This window comes from Leishmania panamensis, assembly GCF_000755165.1.
Source record: "Leishmania panamensis strain MHOM/PA/94/PSC-1 chromosome 29 sequence".
NCBI lineage: Eukaryota > Euglenozoa > Kinetoplastea > Trypanosomatida > Trypanosomatidae > Leishmania > Leishmania panamensis.
Window position 1 is genome coordinate 1,071,533 of NC_025875.1, and position 21,214 is coordinate 1,092,746.

Sequence of the window (21,214 nt, forward strand, 5' to 3'; positions counted from 1 at the left end):
ACCCGAACCCCCCCCCCCCCACCCACCACCACACACGCTCAAGCATAGAAGAAATCCGTCGACTCCATTTGTTGCTGCGGTTGACCTGCCATTAACTCCATCTCCTCCTCTGCCACATGCATCGTAATCGCATCCGCGTGCGGCCGTCGGGCAGCAATCACCTTTCAAGCGGCACCAACTCGATGCAGCACATGAGCTTTGATGGCACCGATGAGTCGTTACACAACTGTCGTGCAGCTGCCCCACAGCCAGCCGAGAGCTCATTTGCGGCTCACAACAGTCAGGCATGGCATGCGCAGTCCTCTTCTTTGCCGGGCGATGCCAACGACTCTGGCGAAGCCTGGCGGTACGCGCGCCGCATCGCCAGCCTAGCCTACGACACTGTCAGTGGGGTGCTTGGCGTGCTGCGTGCGAAGCCGTGCAAAGAGGTCAAGATGTCGAAAGATAATTACACCCCTCTGAAGGCACTCTCCTCCCCGACGGTCCCTCCTAACACACCCCACATCTCTGCCGCGACTTCAGCCCAAAGTTGCTGTGGTGCTCAGCAGCCGTCTGATGAGGCACACATGGCCGACACCATCGAGCTTCGTCGTCCGCGACACAGCACATTTCAGTACCAGGCGCTACCGCCACAGCCACCCGTTTCAGAGTCGGCACCGCAGATGCGCGAGGTGCCGCACATGCATCCGTCAATGCGAGGCTCACCACAGTACCAAATCACAGTGAACCAGTACTTTGCAGCACCCGAGCGTGACCTCTACCCTATTGTGTTCGCGAATCCGGACCAGGCCGCGAAGCACAGCGGCGCCTCCGCTTACCCGTCTCGTGCGAGTCTCCTTACTGTCCCGTCCAGCGTGCAGGGCTATGCAAAGCGTCCGCGCCTCGCGTTTCCTCCGGCAGCTGCCGAGGAGTTGCGGGTGCGCAAGGCACCTAAAACAGCCACTGACACCAATACCTTAGATGTATCATTGAGCAACGCTCCCTCGGCGATCCCACTGGACTCACAGGATAACTCACTAACGGTGCCTATCGCATCGCTTGCGAAGCAAAGACTGTTTGGTAGGACCAAGGCAACTAACAAATATGACGCCCCTGTTACAGCAAAGCCCTCTGCTCCGCTGGCAGATGCTCCAACCGCGAAAGCGCCTCTTTTTGGCGGCACAGCGACCGCTAACGCTGCCGCTGCGCCCCCCAACTTTATCTTTGGATCAAAACTTGCCGAGGCAGCACCTGCGCGTTCTGCACCCGGGGCGCCCGCCTTTGGTGTCTCCAAGAGCAACTCGTTTGTGAAAGCAGGGCCACCGGCAGTCATTCCGGATGACAATGGATTCGCTCCCAACGCGGACAGCGACGATGACAAGGACGTGAAGTCTGCTACGGATAATGCGGCACCAGCAAAGACCTCTTTTAGCTTTACCCCCCTCGGCACGAAGCCCACATTTGGCGCAGTGCCGCCATCGTCTGCCGGCGCCCCTCCCAACCCTTTCTCCTTTTCAGCTAAGCCTGCCGAGGCAGCACCTGCGCGTTCTGCACCCGGGGCGCCCGCCTTTGGTGTCTCCAAGAGCAACTCGTTTGTGAAAGCAGGGCCACCGGCAGTCATTCCGGATGACAGTGGATTCGCTCCCAACGCGGACAGCGACGATGACACGAGGAGCAATAACAAGAGGGCCAAGGCTGAAAGTGCGTCCCCGGATGGGGGCAGCGGTGCCTTTTCCTTCAGCCTGAGCTCTAGTCTCGCGAAGCCGCCTTTTGGATCTGGACTTACATCTGCCGGATCGCCATCGTTCGGGGCAAGCACAGGTGCCTCCGGGACCGCTGCCAAGCCGTTCTCTTTCGCCAATCCCACGTCTACAGGGCCGTTTGGCGCCACATACAGCTCCGGCTTTCCTTTCTCTACTTCAAAGAAGTGAGGCTCTCCTCTCCTTCTCTCTGTGCAAATGCACTCGATTGGCGCTTCCACTGTTGCCCCGCTTGTGTCTCCCTCTTTCCCCACCTCTGCACTCCATGTGTACGCTGTCCGAAACGGTGAGGGACACGGAGAATTTGCCACGGCAGGCGTTGCCCGAAAGAGAGTTGATCAAAAGGCAGAAAATATCGTCGTCACACCTCGGCTGTCGCGTAGATGTCGAGTGACGTCGTCTTTGCTCGCCCGCACCTTTTTTCATTTCGTTTTTTTTTCTTTGCGTGCAGCACCCCGCCACGGCAGGGGGCTGCGCAGCGGTGCTGCCACCGCCCTCCCTCCCTCCCTCCCTCCCTCCCCTCTCTCCTTTGGCCGGCTTTGCAGTCGTTGCAGTCTTGTCTCTCTCTGCCTTTGTGTGCGTGTGTCGGCGTGTTCGCCTTCTCAAGTGGGCTTCTTTCCGACCTCACTGGCACAGCGCACCCTCTTTCCTCCTTGCGTATCGAAGTGGGGGTGGGGGTGCGATGCTCATTGGCTGTCGCGCTGGTTTTGTTGTTAGGTGGCTACTGTAGAGACAGTGCGCGCCGTGTTGAGTGCCTTTTCGTTTGTTTGTGTGTCTTGTACTCATCGCCACCTCTGATGGCGTGGGGACACTTCAGTGCGCAGTACTCAGGATCTCGTACCCCATCATGTGTGGGAAAGCCAGGTGAGCTCCCCTGTACCTGCCACTGCCCAACCACTTTCTGATGGTGACAGGGCCAGGCACCAGCGACGCAGGGGTGTGTAGAGATTTAGCGCTGCTGGTGTTGGCGGCCAGGCCCTGGATGGCGTTGCGTTGAAGCGGCCCGCGACAGCGAAGACGCTTGTGGTGCCCATATGATAGGCCGAGTGTCCGCGTGGCTCGAACGTATCCCACCCAGTTCCCCATTGCCTACTGGTGTGAGGTCCCTGAGCCCCGCCGAGGGATGCACCAGGTGGCGAGGAGGGGTGCAATGGAGGTGGCGGTGAGGCGACCTGCGTAGCGTGGGTGGGTGGACAGGGTTCGGGGCAGAGGCCGTGCTCAGATGGCTGGGTCGGCGAATTGCTGTAGTGCGTGCCGAGTGCTGCTTCGCACGACACGATGGGCCTCTGAAGAGGCCACGGTGGGGTGAGGAATTTCACTCATGCATTGTGTCAACAAAAGGGGCATGATGGTCAAAGAAAACAGTGTCTTGGATGGACGTGTTTGGTCAAAGCAGCAGTGATGATCCTACTGTTTGTGCGCCTCTTTTGGCGTATGCGTTGGTAGAGGACTGTCGGCTCCTGTTCCGACTTCTCTCCTCCTCAATCTCTCTGGGTATTTAGGTGGCGATGCGACATGTTGTAGTGTAATATCAGACACGTTCAAACTCAAAGCGTGCTTTGTTTTACAGGTCGAAGGACCGAGGCTGTGGTGGCTACTGGAGAGCGGCAAACGTTCGCGTTTTCTTCACTTGCGCTGGAGGAACTGCCAATCGATTGAACAACGCTGCGAGTTGGGAGTGGACTCCCAGCCTTAGCCCCCCCCCCTTACCGCTGCTGTCTTCACGCTCTGGTAGATCACCTTGCATCGCATGGAGAACGACAAGGAAGCAGCGCGAATACGTCGAGGGGCTCCCTGGCCAGCTTTGAACGCGCTCTTTCGAACCAGCGTGATGCGTGTCTACCACCGGTTTGTGAACACGTTGTGCTTTCTTTCCCAGTTCGTGTGTGTACGTAGACATGGGCTCTGATATACCCGCATTTGTTCTCGCTGCTGCTGCCCCCCCCTTCTCTCGTCCCCGCATTCGCTGCTCTCTCTTGCCGACTCTCGCTCGCAGCACCACGCAAACGAAGGAGGGGAACTACGGAAACAGAAATAAGCTGCCGCCCGTCGCTCGAAAGACCGCGCGGTGACTGTCTTGTTCTTTTCTATTCCTGGCTGCGGCAGCGCGTCGCTTCTTTTCTCTTGTTCTCTTCCTTCTCTGTCCCCGTCTCTGGTGGTTCATTGGACACGACCCCATAGTTCTCTTTCTTTGGCGACTCCCTCTTCACCACTGCTCACCGTCGTCTACCTCCTCTCGCATCGTTGTTCATTCTTCAAATTGTATCTGACGGCTTCTTCCTCGATCATGTCGACCGAAGCGCGACGGGAGGAGATTCAACGCCAACTACAGGACCTGCGCGAAATGCGTGAGCGCGAGCTGGCCACCTTTGACGCTGTTGCCGCTGCGCACCCAGAGTTGTCAGCGCCGGAGATCACTGCCTTGGCACAGAAGAAGGCCGAGGCGGAGGTGTCGCAGAGTCTGTCACTGGATGGCGTGGTCATATCCGTGGGAGAGAGAGTTTGCGTCAAGGATGACATTCACTTGCTGCACCGCGCAGATCGCGGGAACTTCGCCGTCGATCCCCTCAGATCGGTATACCTTGGCGAGAAAGGCCAGGTGATGCGGGTGATGAAGTCCTTTCAGGGTAAGCCAGCTGTGGAGCTGCGCTTCGCCGACGGTGCCACAAAGATTTTCTTTGTGGAATGCCTCGTTGCGCAGAGAAGTGATGGCGCAGGTGCAGAGATCCACAACCGCGCCGCCGCTCGGCACACCGACCCAACAAAGGGAGTCCCGAGCTTATCGAGCGTGACGGTACCACCGCCGCCACCTTCGGTACCAAAGGTAGAAGCACGGCCAGATTGGGGCCACCTGTGCATGCCACATCGTCGGCCCTCTGCTGCATTGAGTGCTGCTGCACTGCCAGCCTCCGTTCCGCCACCGCCCCCTTCCACTGTTAAAGAAGTACGCAGCACCTCTACCAAGCGTGCGGCGCTGACCCCAGCTGGAACGTTGTCGTTTTCTATCCCCACCCACACAGCGCCCGCTACATCATCGGCCGCCGAGCCACCGGTGAAGAAGGTCATCCGTGAGGCTCAGATGAAACCGCCTGCAGCCGCTCTAGCGGCTCGTTCGGTTGTGAAAGCGCCGCCGAGCGGGCTGAGTCGGCCATCGCCTTCGTTGCGTAGGGACTCGCTCCCTGCGATAGCGACAGCGGGCAGAGTACAACTGAGTCGTTTGTCGGGTGTTTCGATGGGCTCGGTTGTTGAGGAGGGGTTGGGTTCGCCCCTGTCGTGCGAGGTACAGAGCGGTGTGCCGCGCTGCCCCAGTGCCGCAGTAGACTCGGAGGACATACCAGACCTTCGTCCTACACCGAGCTCTTCCTTCTGTGACAGCGGTGGTTCGGTTGATGCGGCGGCGGAGAGCTCGGCCGGTGCGACCGTGGGGTTAGGCGATGCGGTTGGTCCCTCAACGACCTCCTTGCATGAGGCGCCCACGACCCCAAAGCAGGCGACATCGGACCTCTTCGATGAGGCTACAGCACTGGCACAGCGGCGTTCCAGCGGTGTTGGTAACTCAGGCACAAAACTGTGCTGGCTTGTCGGCCTCTCCAGCTCTGGCGGCAGCCTCTCCGAGCCCCTCCGCATCTCCCTGCAGGCGCAGTGCACCACCATGTTCGCAGTCTTCGCTGCCGTCACTCGCAAGTTGCGGTGGGACAGACAGCGCCTTACGGCCACCCGTCTCTTCACAGACAAGGGTGTCGAGATTAAGTCGGCGAGTGCTGTGCGCGATGGCATGCAGCTGGTCGCTACCACAGGGTGTGCTTACAAGCCTGAGGGTATCGCATTGCCCTTCGCCGACGTGGGCGATGCGCGGCTCGCCCCTACAGGTGCAAGCCGTGCGAACAAAGCCCCAAACACCCGTCCCACCTCAGTCATCACAGGCACAGCGGTCGCGCCTGCCTCCACGTCGAGCAGCGGTGCTACCCCAGCTGAGCCTTCTCCTGCACCTGTGTCTTCTTCAAGGAAAGCCACTCCTCTTCCAAAGCAGTCAACTGCCACGGCGGCGCCCAAGCGTGTTGCGCCTCCGCCTCTGACGGTAGCGAAGGTGATTCACATTCGCGTCTACGAGAACGGACTCTACGACGACAACATCTACCGCACCATCACGGTTCGTCCAGCATACAAGACGCTCAACGTTCTCAAAACGGTAATCACCCGTGAGCTTCAGTGGCGGGACGGCAAGAAGGTGCGCGTTCTTTTCGATGCCTCGGGTGCGGAGGTTGTAGAGCTGTGCAGTCTTCTCGACGGTGACACAGTCGTAGCCTCGGCAGGTGACCGCTTTGTTATTCCTTACCCGAATACCGTGATTCACAAAGAGGCCATGAAGCTATCCGAGCGGTTGTGCTGAGGTGGCTGGACGTTGTAAAGTGTGCGTGAGGCGGTGAGGCGGCATGAGTCCTTGCCACTGTGCAATCTGCGAGTGGTCCTCTTCTATGGGCAGTCGATGTATTCGTCTTGTACGGGGATCAGCAGTACACGGAGAGGAACCCAAGGTTCCACAAGACAGGCTTGGGCTCCTTTGGGCACCGTCCTCTCACTGACGCGTCAGGTCTACGTGTACAGGCGCGTTTCTTTATGTTCTGTGTTGTGATTGACGACGTAGAGGTCAGTCCTCGACGACAACTGCTGCCTTGGAAGTGGCGAGCGCAATCGTGCACGTCCATCGAGGCGCCACGTTTCACGTTGCGTTCGTGTATGTGTGCGTGTAGAAGTGCGATGCAACACCTTTGCTACAACTGTGATGGATGACAAATGCGTACGACAGAGAGAGAGAGAGAGCGAAGATGACATGTGCCAAGGGTGGCAAGGAGGGGAGAGAAGCCACGAAGGCGAACCGCGTGGACCGCAATACAGTCTCCGTCACGGGAACGCCTACCCCACACCTTTGTTGCCACTCGTGTTTTGCAGTCCCCGACTCAACGCGGCGTATGTGCGCATGACAATAGGGTGTGTCTGAGGCATACGCGCTGGCGCGATGTGTGGCTGATCTCCTGAGGACCCCGAAACGATCTGCGTCCGGGTCTGTGGAGATCGATAGACTTTGTGTCGGTGCCTTTGCCACCTGCGAAAAATACCATCATGTCCCTCTTCTTGCCTGACGCTGCTCGCGTTTTTTGGGTCGTTTCTTCTTCCCCTACTCGTCTTGCTTTTCCGTTATGTCTGCGCGCATCACACCCGCGCAAGACATACGCACAAACGCACGTACCACTCTTAACAAAGAGCAGATTTTAATAGAACGCAGCGCTGGCTGCTCAAGCGCTGCGTCGCTGCCGGTGCTGTACTGCTGTGGCGACACCCTTAGAGTCACTCCTCCCCCTTTTTCCCATCTTCCGGCAGTTCTTCAAGCACCTTTGCTTACTGCTTCTCTGCGAGCCTTGTCTCTTCCCTCTTTCTTTGCTCCTCTTGGTCGCTTCGAAAAGGACTCTTGCCTTGCTGTGTGCCGCCGCGGAGTCGTCTGCGCCGCCCAAACATGATGCAGCGCGCGGCGGAGGCGACGCTAGTAGGAGAAGCGTTTTCTCAGTTCAACTTCACCGTCGACGCCGCGGCATCTAATGCGCTGCGGCAGGCTACAGATGCATTTTCGATGGAAAGCACGGATGAGGTTGTAGGACTTGTTCGCCAGCTGCTGGAGAAGCTTCTTCAGACGGAGTCGTCGGCTGCGGCTGCGTGGACGCAAGTGTACGTGTTTGGTTCGAGTGGTCTGGGCGCCGCTATCACGGGTAGCGACATCGATTTGTATGGTGAGCGATTTCCTCCTTCTCTTGGTTTCTTTTTTTCTGTTTGCGCTTAACATCTTCCCTCCTCCCTCCCCCTCTCTCCTCTCTTCCTTCCCACCTCGCTCGTTTCTCTCTCTCCCTTCTCCCTCTCTCTCCTCTCTCTAGCCCCACATCTGCGTTCCTTTTCAGTGATCTCTGAGGGAAGCACCGCAACAGGCATGTAGGGGGGGGGGAGGGGAGCAAAGGGGGGGAGGGGGCAGCAGAGTGGGCAAGGAGGATGCTTTCGTTGCTTGTGTATCCTTACCGACGCGCAGACCTTCCATCTCTCTCGCTTCATTTCACTTCAACTTTCATTTCTCTCCTCTACTCTTCTCTCGGCTTCTCCGCATGTTCGAACCACACATTATGTGTGTGATGGTGGCGATCACGTGGACCACCACCTCTCTCTACACCATGCTCACATGTCTCCCCACTACTCCTTTCTTTCGCACTTACTCGTCTGCATGACGAACCACGTGTACATCCTCGTACGCCCCATCCATGCTGGGCATATACGGTGACGCGATACTGCGGTCATGGCGCATGCGGGGGCCGCACCGTCTCTCTCGGGTTTCTCCTTTCTCTTTTTTCCCTTTATCCTTCTCCACGCCTCATGCCCTCATCCGAGGCGTGAACGGGGACGGCATGCGGAGCTCTGCGTACTTCGCCGTGCGCGTCTTCACGGCAACATGACAAACTGCTATCACGCAACGACGGTGGTGCGCACATGCGCACACGCCGCCCCGTCGTTGCACTCAGTTCTCTCTTTTATTTTTTTTTTCTTTCCTCGCTGCGTGCTGGTCGTTGCTGCATGTCGCTGTGAAGAATTGCATTGTGCTCCGCTTCTGTGAACACTACTTTGTTCTTCCAAAAATTACCGCGCTTGACTGAGGGGCGCCTGCAGGATGTTGTCGTGGTCACGTCAGCTCGTGTTCCGCTGATCAAGTTTTCGTACAAGGGCGTCCATGTTGATCTTCTCTTTGCCTCTGTGGATATGCGGACCGCGCCTGATACAAGTGAGCTGCTGCGCGACGACTTTCTTTCCCTGGTGTCGCTGCCCTGTCGGGCAACCGTGAATGGGATTCGTACAATTCTCGAGATCCGCCGCCGTCTTCCCCTTCCGCTGGATTCGTACGCCTGCGTACTGCGCGCTGTAAAGTACTGGGCGGCGCAGCGGCAGGTTTACGGGAACCTCTACACATTCCCCAACGGCGTGTGCCTTGCCATCATGGTGGCCCGCGCCTGCCAATTTTGCCCCGTCGCGGACAGTGGCGTCATTTTGCGCTTCTTCTTCTCCCTGTACGTGTGGTGGCTCTTGCGGGACACGCGCATGGATCCTGTCTCTATTGTGCCCAAGGAGGAGGACGCAGCTATCGTGCGAGTGCCGGGGATGCCGCCGCCGTGGGATGCAGTCTGGGACGCGGCCGATCTGTTCCCGGTGCTGAATCCGGCCCAGCCTACCGTCAACGCCGCCCACGCAGTGGGCCGCAGCGGACTGCAGCTCTTTTTCAAGGAGCTCCTCCGTGCCGAGCAGCTGTGTGCCTCAGTCCCACTGTCGTACTCGGAATTGTGGAAGCCGTACAATATACTCGATGAGCACCGCTTCTTTGTGGGCGTTCACATCTCGTGCGAGCACCCATCTCTTGCAGCGTGCGAGGACACTATAAATGCATGGAAGGGGTACGTAGAAAGCAAGCTGCGTATGCTTGTGTACTCGCTCGAGTGTGTGGCGGAGGTGCGGCCATTTCCGCGCCCAGTCGTCGATGAATCGCCCCGAGAGGTGACTCGAAGCGGGGTGACAATGCATTGCCGCTCCCGCGCATTTTTCTTTGGCGTCCGCAACGGCAACAAGGATGTGGCACGCAGCGATGTGGAGGCGGCATTCAGCGAGTTCGAGTTTTCGGTGACGGAGGGCACCACTGGAAAAAATCCGTTTGAGTGGGATAGGGAAGTCATGCTGGGGCCACGGCTGTCTTTCTTCTCCATCTATGACCCATTGACAGCCGACTCACCGTGTCAGGCACTCTACAGTGCGTGCGCCGATATTATGGGGTCTGCGTTGTGAAAAAGCCACCATGATGGCGTGTTATGGATGGGTCTCCTCTTCGGCGCTGCGTGGATGAACTGCGACGGTGACGAGATGGGTCGGCACCCGACACCCGCGTTCTGTGGCAGCCCCGTGTTTTTTTTTAGTTTTTTCTTTTCTCACTCGCCTTCCCAGACCCTCTTGCATGTCACCTCGACAAGAGCACAGAACCCTCCCCCCAACGCACGCCGGGGAAGGACGGCGAACGAAGAACGCAAAGAACAACAGTGAAGGTTAGAGGCCCCCGAATGGCACACACAAAAAGAAAAAAACAATCACACTACGAAGGCTCACGTCTGACGTGCTGCCGCGGCCGCCGCTGCCCACTCCGGACTGTAGGAGGGGGGGGGGAGGTGCTGCATAGTGGTATCGCATGCGCCACCTGGCGATCACTCGAAGAAGAGTAAGAAAGGAGAGTTACCCCCCTCCCTCATACACACTCCACCCCACTGAACCCTCTTCGACTTCACAATATGGCTGTTTCTACCCCCGACGCATGCGCTCCCATTCTAACACCCCTGTTTCCCTCTCTCGCTTCTGCCCTCTTCCGTTGTCTCATCAACTGCCGATTTTGCATGTGCCCTGCTGCACCCGCAGATCCTCTCGAACCGCTGGTGGGCGATCGAAAACAAGAAAGGGTCGTGTCTTCACATGAGTTTCTTTGCCAATCCTCTTGCGGAGGAGGAGGTGGTGCCACCCGACTACCCCTTGGAGCAGTACGACGAGCTCAAGCGCGAGGATGACTTCAACGAGCTCCTTGTGCGATCCACAAAGTTGGAGGGTCGTCAAAGTAGCGGCGACGATGGCACGCCAGCCAACCCCGAACTTGAGGCATGTTTGCGTCACATCCGACAGCTGCGCTCCTCGCTGGAGAGTACGTGGCTTCGAATGAGCGAGTCGCCCATTGAGCCGACCCGTGAGGCGCGCATCGTGCACACGGTAGAGACATCCAATCTGTCTACATCAAACTCCTCCTTTATTGGGGCTCTTGACAGTGCCATCACGCAGGTACACCACCATGTTGCTCAGCGTGAACGACTGAACGAACACCTGCGTGCACTGGTTAAGCAGGAGGCTGCTCAGTTTTCTTCCTCGGCACCCCACCCACTCGCTGCGTCTGTGGTATGCGCGCTCAATGCACCAAACTTGAGGTGGTCGCCCGAGACACTCTCCTCACCGCACTCATCGGAGGTGGTAGCCGAGCGTGCAGCTGGGGCTGTCCGTGCACTGGAGACACTCCTCCCTTCCATGTCGATGGAGGAGGTCGCGTTGGCAAGTGCTGCGATGCAGCAACTGTCATATGGACTGCAGTCCTGGAGTGCTTTGAAGCACCGCTGCGACGCCCTTCGTGCCACTGTGGCGGTGAAATTGCAAGAGCAGGCAGAGACCCATTGCGCTGCTGAGGTGTTTGCTCGGTGGACCGCGCAGAGGCAGCTAGCATGTGGTGAAGCAGCCGCATCGCAGGCGCCATCTCCAGCGACCATCACGCCCTCTTTCGACATCGCGGCGGTGGAGTGCCTCAACAAGGAGCTGAGCGAGGAGAACAGGCGGCTGGAGGTGGTACTTGCGCGTCTCCTTGCCATCCAGCAGCTTGACAAAGCGCAGCCTGACGCCTTCGCTGGAAGTGCTCTGGTGCAGTACGTCTCCCTCACAGACAGTGCACGGGAGCTGGAAGAGGAGACCGATCGCCTAGGACGTGCTGTGCTGTACCTTCGTAGCATTCTGGCAGAGCCCTCTACGATGGAGTCGTGGGGTGCATGTAGTGCAGGTGGCGCCGCCGCCCTATCGACGCAGAACCCCAGCCACGAGGGAACGAAGAGGCTAGCGAGGCGTCTGAGCCGCATCCACGCAGTGAAGAAGGAGCTGTGGCCGCGGCAGGCAGTGAGCGATGGCGTAGAGACGGTGAGCGACACCGTCAATACCATTCTGTCCCTCGGCTTGAACCGCCTTCTAGAGGTGCACAACGTCTGCCTACATGCAATGGCGCTGCTCAGCACTTACTTTGAGAAGCAATCGGGGAACGCGGCCTTTCTCAGCCATGCAATGCGCGGCGGCGGTGTGGTAGAGGATGCCACAGTGGAACGCGTGCTGGATGTGCAGCCCCCTGACGCGGGGCTGGTGCGGCAGTGCTGTGCTAACATGCGGAACTTGAGCGCCGAGCTTGAGGCCACGCTGAGGAGTATTGTGGAGAAGTCAATCACGGCTTCGACCGCCCACCTCACTCAGTGGAAGGCTGTGCGGGGCCTGTTGACCGAGCTCCTTCAGTCCGCCCTGGTCACGACGCCGGACGTGCACGCCGAGTTTTCGGCGCGGCTCGCAGCCTACGCGGCGCCGAATACGCCATCCGCCACAACTACATCTTCCGTCTCCGAAATGGTGACTCAAGTGCATGCGCGCCTCGACTGGGCGACGACGGTGCTCGCCGAGGAGGCGAAGGCATTTGCTGATGAGAAAGCCACTCAGCGGGAGGTTATCATGGCGTTCTGGGCGGCACAGATAACGGAAGTCAAGAAGAAGATGGCGTGGCTGGAGAAGCAGCCCAACGCCCCGCTCCTAACGCAGCTGTGCGACGTGGAGAGGGAGAATGAGCAGCTACGCCATCAACTGGCCTCCATGCAGGAGGCCTCCGAGGACGCGTCCGTCTTGGACAGAACGTTGGCAGAACTGCAGAAATGTACCGCCGAGGAGGCCCGATGCAATGCGACAGTGCGGGCAGAGCTCGAGGAGCTCGAGGCTGCAAGGCGCGAGTTGGAGACGCAGCGCGATGCGCTGCTCTCTTCTCTGCTGTAGGGATGACTGGACAGGCTTCCAGCGGAGAGCACGCCACAATGAGTTTAACGGGGCCCCTTAATGTGGATGACTCAGCTGCATGCGCCACCGATGTCTCTCGAAAAGCAATTTTATTTTGAACTTCCCTTTTAAAGGTCTTATGCGCCACTGGCGGTGGAGCACTAGCTGGCAATACTTGCCTCCAGCTTTGGATGAACACACTTCGGTTCGAGGCTACGCGTTGGCGCGATGCCGATGACTTGTTTTCACCTTCTTCAAGGCAATTCGCTACGGCGATGACCGTGACGCCATTTACTCCCCCCTTCTCCCTCTCCCCTCGCGCCCATACCCACTCACCCACCCACCCACACACACACACACCCACACGCCAACTCACCATCGACTCTGTGTTCCACTATCAGCGCTACTGTCTTAACATTGCTGCCACCAAACGAAATGCCTTGCCGCGTAGGCCAGAGCGACTGGATCTTCACCGATTCCCCGGCGTGCTATGTCACGCCGAACTTGCGTCTGCGCCAGTGCATTTGCCCGCTGACAACGTGTACTCCCACTGCGACAGGATACGCGTGCTATCTGACATCGTCCGTTATGATTCTCTCAGGCCTGCTAGTCGTAGTCTGGATCATGGCTGCTTGCGCGTACGTGTACGTATCGAACTACGTTGGGGAGCTGGAGCTAGAAGCCCGTGCGGAGAAGGTGGTCTCTCTCAGTCGCAACTACTACTACCACAAACTCTTCGGCACCGGTAGCCCAATGTTTTCGCCGAGTGTGTATGTACCGGATAAACGGCTGCACTCGGAGTAGACGGCATGACTTTGTGGCGAAGCTGCGATTTCAGAGTCTCCGCCCCTTTCTCTGTTTCTTTCTCCTGTTTGTGAGTTTCGTCTCGCGCCTCTTTGAGGGGATGGGGGAGGGGGCTACTGAAGACATGCCTGCGTCCGTCTCTCGTGAAGAGCTGTGAGCGCGCGCGCGTATTAGCATGCGGGTGTGAAGTAATGGATTTTGTGTGGAAGGGCTGGCGCTTTTCTCTGTAGGCGCTTGCGAAGGAGGTGCACGGGCGGCACCGCCATTGTAGCGACGGATGAGTCTCTTTTCCTTCACTCGCGCGTGTGGCGCTTTGTTCTTTTTCCTCTTTTCTTCGGCAGGAGAATTCTGCCGATGCCTTTGCCTATCCATCTTCGCTTCCTCCCCCACTGTGTTGCTTCAGCTGAGAGGAGCAACACACACTCTCTCTCTCTTGCCTCGCCCCTCGGTGTACTGGAGCGCTTGTGGGCATGCCAGTGGCGGATTTCCCCTTCTTAGCCGTCTCCCGCGCTTCCTCCCTGGTGCTCTCGTTTAGGGTTGAGCTGTGCTTTGCCACTCACGCCTCCTCTTCGTCTGCTCTGTTTTCACTTTTCGTTGTTTTCTTCTTACATTGCCCCTGATGATGCTGACCACCTTTGCGCGTGATATTAGGGTGTAGTAACCACTCTGTGGGGAAGCCAAACAGCCTGCGGTGTGGCCTCAGGTGCGACTGTACGGACTCTTGGTGTGGGCGGAGAGGACTTAGTTGGCGATGGGCTGGAGAGAGGTGTTGTGGCGATCGCACTTCTATACCAGCTCACTACGAATTGTGCTGACGGTTCCCCACGTATGCACGCCTCCTTTGTAAATTCGGCGCCCCCCGCCAGCCGACACGTACGTCGCTCTTTTCGTTTTCACGTGTGTTCTCTAACGTCTTTTCTGTTCGCTTATACTTTTTCTTCGCAGCGTCTTGGCGGGCCGCTTTGTGTGGTGTCTCTCGGCGTGTTTGCTGCGTGCTGTGTCGGCGATTGTCTTAGATGGAGTAGGTCTGCGTTGTCCCCTCCCCACTCATCCACAGACGCACAGCGGTCGCGCACTCATGAACGCCGCCGTCTCCTACTTCTCCCACTTTTCCCTCTCTGTCGCATCTGGTTGGTCAAGCCAACGGCAATCCGCACTGTCGGCTGCGCAGCACTGGTGCCTTTCTCTCGTATCGTTTTCGCTCACTTTTCTCTTATCATCGGCTGGCCTCTCGTTGTGCTGTTGAGCTCCGGTGGCGGCGGCGGCGATATGCGCTCAGGAGAAAAAAGCGGAGGTGACGCCGACCGCCACTTCGAAGGAGTGAGAAGGGGGAGAGGGGGAACGTGACGAGGGTTCGGGATTTAATGCGCTTTGTGGTGCACAAAGGACAGACTGAGCGAGAGGTTGGCGGAACCGATGTGCTCCAGCGGTGGGTGCCAAGATGAGTCTGTCTGTGTAGGGGTGAGCTACAACGACTTCTCCTTCCCAAGGAGCGCAGTGACGAAAAATAATGACACGTCTCACCACTACTGCCATCTTCACCGCCCGCTGAGGTCAGTGGTCTACCACACTCCAACGTTTCTTGGGCTTAACTGCACGGGAAGGAGGCAGTCATCGCAACGCCGAGCTGTTAACACTTCTGCAGCAGGGCGGAGAGCTGCGGTTGCTGCAAACTCTGCTGTTAAGTAGCGAGCACCACACACGAACGCAGCGAATCAGCGAGGACGCGAGGACCCGCCGGCGAAACCAATAGCAAAAGAGCGGGGAGGTAAGCGGGGGCTCATGGGTGCTTGAAAGAGACCTGGCGCTATTCTCGGCATGCACGCGCATCCGCGTCCCCAGCAACATATGCGACGTAGGCTTTCATTGGTAGGTTCTGGTGAAAGAAAAGACAGTCAGTCGCGCGTGCTCGTGAAGTCGCTGATGAGATGTGTGGCGCGTAGTGTCGCCGCCGTTTGCTCTCCTGTGTCACGGTGCGCACGAGCTTTACTTGACAGAGCGGAACGACCACCTGCGCCACGGAAGTCCCCCCCTCACCACTACTGACCCGTATGTTCCTCTCCTCCTTCAACAAGCATCTCTACCCCACCGCTCTTCAATCGGTTTTGCACTTCCCACTCTTAGTTCCCCCCTTTCAATGTTATCGCGATATGCATCACCGTGTGAATTGCACAGCTGAAGGAGCCGCACGCGCTCACGTGTGCACAAGATCGAACGAAAAGAGCAGAAGAGAAGCTGAAATGTCGAATTAAAGCGAAAAGGCATCTTCGCGCATGCGTTTGCCCACGACTTATGTGCACGCACCCCTTTTTCTTCTTCGCGCTGTCGTCATCCTTCATTGGTTCCCCAGCCATCGTATCGGCACCATTACATTTTTGTTCGGGGGAGGAGGGCTGGTTGGTGCGCGTGCATCGCCGCCTCTCTGCGTGTCATTCCGCCCCCTTTGAAGAGTCGCGAGTACCCTTACGTCGACGAGAGTGTCTCTTCAGCGCAGGACACGGCTGCGCACATCGATAACGCTGCCGTGCAGTCCCATTCGTTGTCAGCTACCCCATTTCCTCACAAATACCCCCACAGCGTACAAGCACGCATACAGTGGCATATTCACACCCCTTCACTCAAGGTACACCTCTCTCCACCCACCTCTATTTAGGAAGGCACCGAGCCCGTTCACATATATACATATATATGTGTAGGTGGGCGAAGGCGCGTTGTCGACCCTCTCCCCTTCCCCCCTCTTGCGTCGGTTTCGGAGGAGAGTTGAGCCTCTCGCGTGACGGTTGAGATTGGAGAACGAAAAAAGGGAAAAGAAAACCCCCTTTTCATTTGTATAGATGTTGCGTCTGTACATCTCTGTTGTATGGGGCGTGGCTCTACACATTAATATGAATCATCTCTGACGTCGTTATCGTCTGGTTCTCTTTTCATTTCGGAAGTGAAAAGGCGGGCTATTGACTGCTGACCTTCTTCGACGAGCGGCGCCTATGCCTGTGGAGGCGTTGTCCTGCTTGCGTTTTCCCCTCTGCAGCGCTGCACTAAACACCGAAATATTTAGCGCTCATGAGCAGCGCGCGCGCGTGAGGGGCGTCTGCTTCCTTTCACGTAACTACCACATATCACTTGTCCGGCAATAGACGTGTTTTCCAGACCTCTGGGTCAGGGGATTGCCTCACTCCCCCTCTCCTGAGGCTGAACCATGCGAGACTGGATAGGCTGAGATGGGTGAGAGAGGCTTCTCACCCCAGATGTGGCCACGTACAGGCTAAGCAGGTAAATATTCTGTATGGAATGCAGTTTGTTATCCGTGGACCGAATGAAGGTGTCGCGCGCAGCTTCCGCCCACACTTTCACCCGCCTCGATTCCTGTTTCTCGGAACAGAGGAGGGAAAAGAGTTATTCAGCTTGATGTCTGAGCATATCGTCACATCGAGCGCTTGCCGCACATAATGTAGAAATCCATCATCTCTCATGCTTCACTCTCCCTTAACTACTCTCCCTGAACGCTGCGGCGCCGAAGTTCTTCTTGAGCGCGATTTATCAAACTTTAGTTCATTTCGTCCAGCGCACACTGTGGAGAAGCGAGACAAGTGGCCAACGAGAGGGAAAGCGGAGCCGCGAAAAGCAAGAGGAGGAGGAGGACACCAAAGCCGCTTTTTCTTCACCGCCCACGAGCAGCACCATCTGCTGTTAGTGTACACCTACGGCATACGGAAACAATGCCGCCTTCACTTTCCTCACACCCGCTGACAATCGTCGCTGCCGCGGCAGGAGTTGTAACCGGAACCGCTGTGTTTGCCTGGGGCATTTTGCATTGGGATCGACGCCAGCAGCGGCATGAGGGCCCTGATTCCCCGGATTCCTCGTGGACAGCCCAGCAAGTTGCAGCATGGCTCCGTGAAAACGGCGTCAGCAAGAGTTCTGTGATGTTGTGTTGCCGCTACAGGGTGGATGGCGACACACTGATGCGGCTGACAGCGCAAGATCTTTATCACATGAGCGTACCGTTACGCGATGCGCGAATGATCCTCGCAGCCATAGAAGATATACGGAACTGCCCTGTAATTTTGTCCTCTGTGCTGCCACGCTCTGTCTCGCGCCGGAGGTCAAGCCCTTCTCTGCGAGGTGCCCAGCTAGCCGTTCCCTCCTCGGCTGAGCAGTTCGAGGCCGCCTGGCGGGCGCTGGTGCGAACCTGTACGCTGCCCGCAAACAACGCATCACCAGCCGAGCAGCAGCAGCGATTGGCGGTATACACTGGGACCCTTTTGGAGAGCTTTCAGGTGCTGACTGTGAGCGAGCAGGCGGCTGCACTGTCGCTTGTGGCCGCAGCTGAAAAGGTCCGTGTCTTTCCCTCTGGTAACATGTCGCGGGAAGTGCACCCCGCGCCGTTGTCCACTGACACGCCTACGGATACGTCTTTCTCCATGGAGGCGATGGAGGAGAAGCTGAAGCCTTTGCATGGCATGCTCGACGGGTTTCTGGACTTCCTGCGCTCTCCAGACCTGGACGCGGTGGCGCCAGCCGAATTCGAGGAGCTGGGCGAGCGGGTTGCAGCGCAGGTAAAGCGGGTTTTGCGGGTTGCGGAGCAGCTGCCCCCCGAGCTCAAAAGCCTCCTCCGCCGCAAGTGCGACGATGTTTTTGAGGCTCTCTCCAACCGCCAACGAACTATGCCCGGTGCCTCTGGCAGCAAGGCGCCCGACAGGGCAACGCTAATGCAGGCCCTCCGCAATGTGCTTTCTGTCGTGGAAGACCCAGCACTGCGCGCGTTACCCACTGCGCAGCGCATGCAGGTTCTGTCGTCGCTGGCCAAGAAAGCGGAGGCGATCGAGGCCATTGTGGCGGGCTCCGTGTCGCACGCGCCTAAGGATGCGGAGGTTCTCAGTACGGTGCAGTCGCTGCTCCGCATTATTCAGGAGGAGACTCGTTCCAGCCAGCGGCAGGCTGAGGCCGATGCTCAGCCTGCCGCCGACGAGGAGGGCGAGGAAGAGAAGGTTCCAGCCGCCGAGGACGCAGACGCTACAGGCGGGTCGATATCTGTAATTGTCGCGACTGTGCAGGATGTTCAGGCCACCCTCCAGTCGGAGGCATTCCAGTGCGCGCCGGCAGCGGCCAAGGTGGAGTTGTGCACCTCCCTACTGCAGCGAGTCACAGCGCTAGAGGACAACCTGGCTGCACTGCCGCCACCCGCGCAGGCTATGGTGCGGGATCTTTTATTGAACACAAAGAAGGTGCTCGCCGTCATGATGGCCACAGCGGAGAGCGAGGGGGGTCATGGCGCAGAGGACTTGCCAGCGGAGGATGAGGCCGACGAGGAGGAGCAGGACAGTGACGGTGATGCCGAGGCGGCCCAGGCTGAGCGGGAGAAGAGTGAGAGGGCCAACTCTAGCACCGGCATAGAGGCAAGCGTGGCGCAGCTGGAGAGGATCTTCGACTTTCTAACCTCCGACTCGCTGGGGAAGGCCACAGTGAGGGAGCGACAACAGGTGGCGTCAAAATTGCTGCAGCGGGTGGAGGCGATCAAGGTAGACGTGGCAGCGCACGATACTCAGGGCACCCTCATCAGGGAGCTCATCGGGCCTCTTGAGGAGTTGCTGTTCGACATGGCTGGCAATCACTCCGCGTCTCCCGAGTTTCTCGAGATTACTGCCCCCCTTAGGGATGTGCAACTTCTTTTGACCAGCGATTCATACCGACAGCTGCCCCGCTCCGAGAAGCTTCGCATTGCCGGAAAGGTTTTGCCGCAACTGCACCAGCTGACGTCGTCCTTCTCCTCCTTGTCGGACTCTGAGCGGGTAGCAGCCGAGGCGCTGGTGCAGCCAATCAACGAGGAGCTGCTGCGCCTGTCGCGCCGCTGTGACCCTGCTACGGGGTCAGCACAGGAAGTGCTTAATCGTCTTCAAGCGGTTATGCGCTCCATCCAAGGCGCCGAGTTCACCGCTATGTTGCCGGCGGAAAGGAGCTCCTGGGCCACCAACACTGTGGCGGAGCTGGACCAGCTACGTGACTGCTGTGTAACTCTTGGTGCTAAGGGTGAGGAGGTACTTCCTCTCATCGAGCGCCTTCGAAACCAATTAAGTGGGTTGCTGCCCGACCGCTCAGATGCCGAGGGAGACGAAGGCCATGGTGACTCCTGTGATGGCGTACACGTCAGCGATGGCGACAACGGCGAGGCTCAGCAGAAGCAGGAAGGGAAACCGGTGGATCTTGTCTGGGGTGCGGTGCGTGACTCGCGTGCTGAACTGCTGGCTACTGAGAGGACAGCGACGTCTTTACCACCGGAGCGACTGAAGAGAATGTTGCGAGTGATGAGTGAAGCGGCAGAGCTGCCAGGCATGTCAGCACAACAGGAAGCGGCGCTGCAAGAGTTTGGTAATCTCCTGCGCCGCCACGTGGAGGCCATGACTGGCCAGGTGAACGACGGCGGCGGCGGTGCCAAAGTTGCTGACGCGGAGAGTGACTGTGATGAGGGCAACGCGGCGCTACACGCTCTTCGCAGATCCCTGCAAATGTTGATGGATGAGGTGCACGGTGAGAACAAGGCAACGACAGCGGAGCTGTCCGTGGTGGCGAGAAAGACAGAGGAACTGATCTCAGGCGCCGATGCAGCCAACATAAACTGGCGCGGAGACTCGCAGTGCGCCCGGGCGATGCGGAGCATTTTGGAGGCTCTGCAGCAGTTGCGCGGCAGCGAGGATGGCGCGAGTGGCGCCAGGGTACCGAGCAAGGTAGAGTCAGTACTCCAATCATCTCTCGAGGGCCTCATCGTAAACCCGCCGACCAGCATGGAGGACTTCGCGCCGTACATTCGTGTGCTAGAGCTGACTCAGTCGTCGGCAGAGCAGTTGACGAATAGGGAGCTGATGCAGCTCAAGAGACTCCAGGAGGCTGTGATTAAGGCCATGCAGCAACTTCCAGAGCTGCCGCCCCCCAATAGAGAGAAGTACGGGCCGAAGGCCGACGACGAGGCAGAGGAGGGTTGCAACGACGAGGAGGTGGACCGCGTAGAGGCAGTGTTCGACACCCTACGGCAAATGTCGTACAAGCTGCGCGAAGGCCCCTTTTCGGCAGAGGAACTGGACGAGTTCGAGAAGGTCCAGGAGGATCTGGCGCGCTTTCTGGCCGACGAGGGGGTTGATGTGGGGGATTCCATCAAGGCTGTGCGGGAGCAGATCCGCCTACAGCGTGAAGCACTCACAAACGGCGAGGCTGGCGACGAGGAAGAGCTTGAGCTGGCCGGGAACGAAGAGGACGACATCGATGTGTTACAGTCAGAGCTGCAATGCGCTGAGCAACAGGCCTTGGACTCACTGCCAGCGGAGGGCACGGACGCGTTCAACGAGGACGACGACGATGGTGTTTGTAGCAACGGTGCCGCCGTCATATCCGGCCTCTCGCCTGGCTATGTGCAACACGCCACGGGCGGTGAACGAGTTTGACCGCGAGAGCAAGACTCCCGGCAGCCCCAGTGTTTCGTGATGAGGTTTCGACAAATAACCCCCCCCCTTTCAAGGTCACACGTGCAGAAGCCTGTGATGCCTCTGCACGTGTTCGCGTGGTGCGGCAGGCGCCACCTCGTGCGCCCCCGCCCTTGGCCTCTCTTTTGCTCTTCCCATTGAACAAAAAAAGCGTCGGTTGTTCTGAGCGCCGATTGCCATTCTCTTTTCTTTTCATTTTTGCTGAAGTGATTGTCATCACCGGAGCGCCGGTCAGGGGGTAGCGGGGGGGGGGTATGAGGCGCTCTGCCAGCACCCCACTTCCGTCTCTGCTGTCTCGTGCTTGAGAGCACACGCATATGGAAACACCCGCCTGCCACGCGCGCATAAAATGGATGAAGCGCGAAGAGAGGAAGAGCCGTTTCAAGAGTTCTGCTGCAACAGTGCATGCCTTGTTCGAGCAGAATCCATTGCCCCTTCGAGTCGGATAGTCCTCCGGCAGATTGCAAGGGCCGTGAGGTGTACACGAGTGCCTGCAGAAGCGGCCCCTTTTGGCGTTCTTTGCCG

General features: G+C 58.2%; 6 protein-coding genes across 6 annotated transcripts, besides 2 other annotated features; all 6 read left to right on the forward strand.

The window, feature by feature from the left end:
• Positions 1–116: 116 nt before the first annotated feature.
• Positions 117–1,910, forward strand: LPMP_292590 (hypothetical protein; the record flags this gene model as incomplete). The annotated part of the gene is made up of 1 exon (XM_010702561.1): positions 117–1,910. The coding sequence occupies one exon, from the start codon at positions 117–119 to the stop codon at positions 1,908–1,910; it is 1,794 nt and encodes a 597-aa protein (XP_010700863.1).
• A 621-nt stretch (positions 1,911–2,531) lies between these two features.
• Positions 2,532–3,090: a repeat region.
• A 936-nt stretch (positions 3,091–4,026) lies between these two features.
• LPMP_292600 (hypothetical protein) lies at positions 4,027–6,129 on the forward strand (the record flags this gene model as incomplete). The annotated part of the gene is made up of 1 exon (XM_010702562.1): positions 4,027–6,129. The coding sequence occupies one exon, from the start codon at positions 4,027–4,029 to the stop codon at positions 6,127–6,129; it is 2,103 nt and encodes a 700-aa protein (XP_010700864.1).
• Positions 6,130–7,254: 1,125 nt separating this feature from the next.
• LPMP_292610 (poly(A) polymerase, putative) lies at positions 7,255–9,602 on the forward strand (the record flags this gene model as incomplete). Its single annotated transcript, XM_010702563.1, has 2 exons — positions 7,255–7,518; positions 8,364–9,602. The coding sequence occupies 2 exons, from the start codon at positions 7,255–7,257 to the stop codon at positions 9,600–9,602; spliced, it is 1,503 nt and encodes a 500-aa protein (XP_010700865.1).
• A 672-nt stretch (positions 9,603–10,274) lies between these two features.
• LPMP_292620 (hypothetical protein) lies at positions 10,275–12,413 on the forward strand (the record flags this gene model as incomplete). The annotated part of the gene is made up of 1 exon (XM_010702564.1): positions 10,275–12,413. One exon carries the CDS (start codon positions 10,275–10,277, stop codon positions 12,411–12,413), a length of 2,139 nt encoding a protein of 712 aa, XP_010700866.1.
• A 435-nt stretch (positions 12,414–12,848) lies between these two features.
• Positions 12,849–13,217, forward strand: LPMP_292630 (hypothetical protein; the record flags this gene model as incomplete). Its single annotated transcript, XM_010702565.1, has 1 exon — positions 12,849–13,217. The coding sequence occupies one exon, from the start codon at positions 12,849–12,851 to the stop codon at positions 13,215–13,217; it is 369 nt and encodes a 122-aa protein (XP_010700867.1).
• Positions 13,218–13,831: 614 nt separating this feature from the next.
• Positions 13,832–14,052: a repeat region.
• A 2,881-nt stretch (positions 14,053–16,933) lies between these two features.
• On the forward strand, positions 16,934–20,650 carry LPMP_292640 (hypothetical protein; the record flags this gene model as incomplete). The annotated part of the gene is made up of 1 exon (XM_010702566.1): positions 16,934–20,650. One exon carries the CDS (start codon positions 16,934–16,936, stop codon positions 20,648–20,650), a length of 3,717 nt encoding a protein of 1,238 aa, XP_010700868.1.
• Positions 20,651–21,214: the final 564 nt, after the last annotated feature.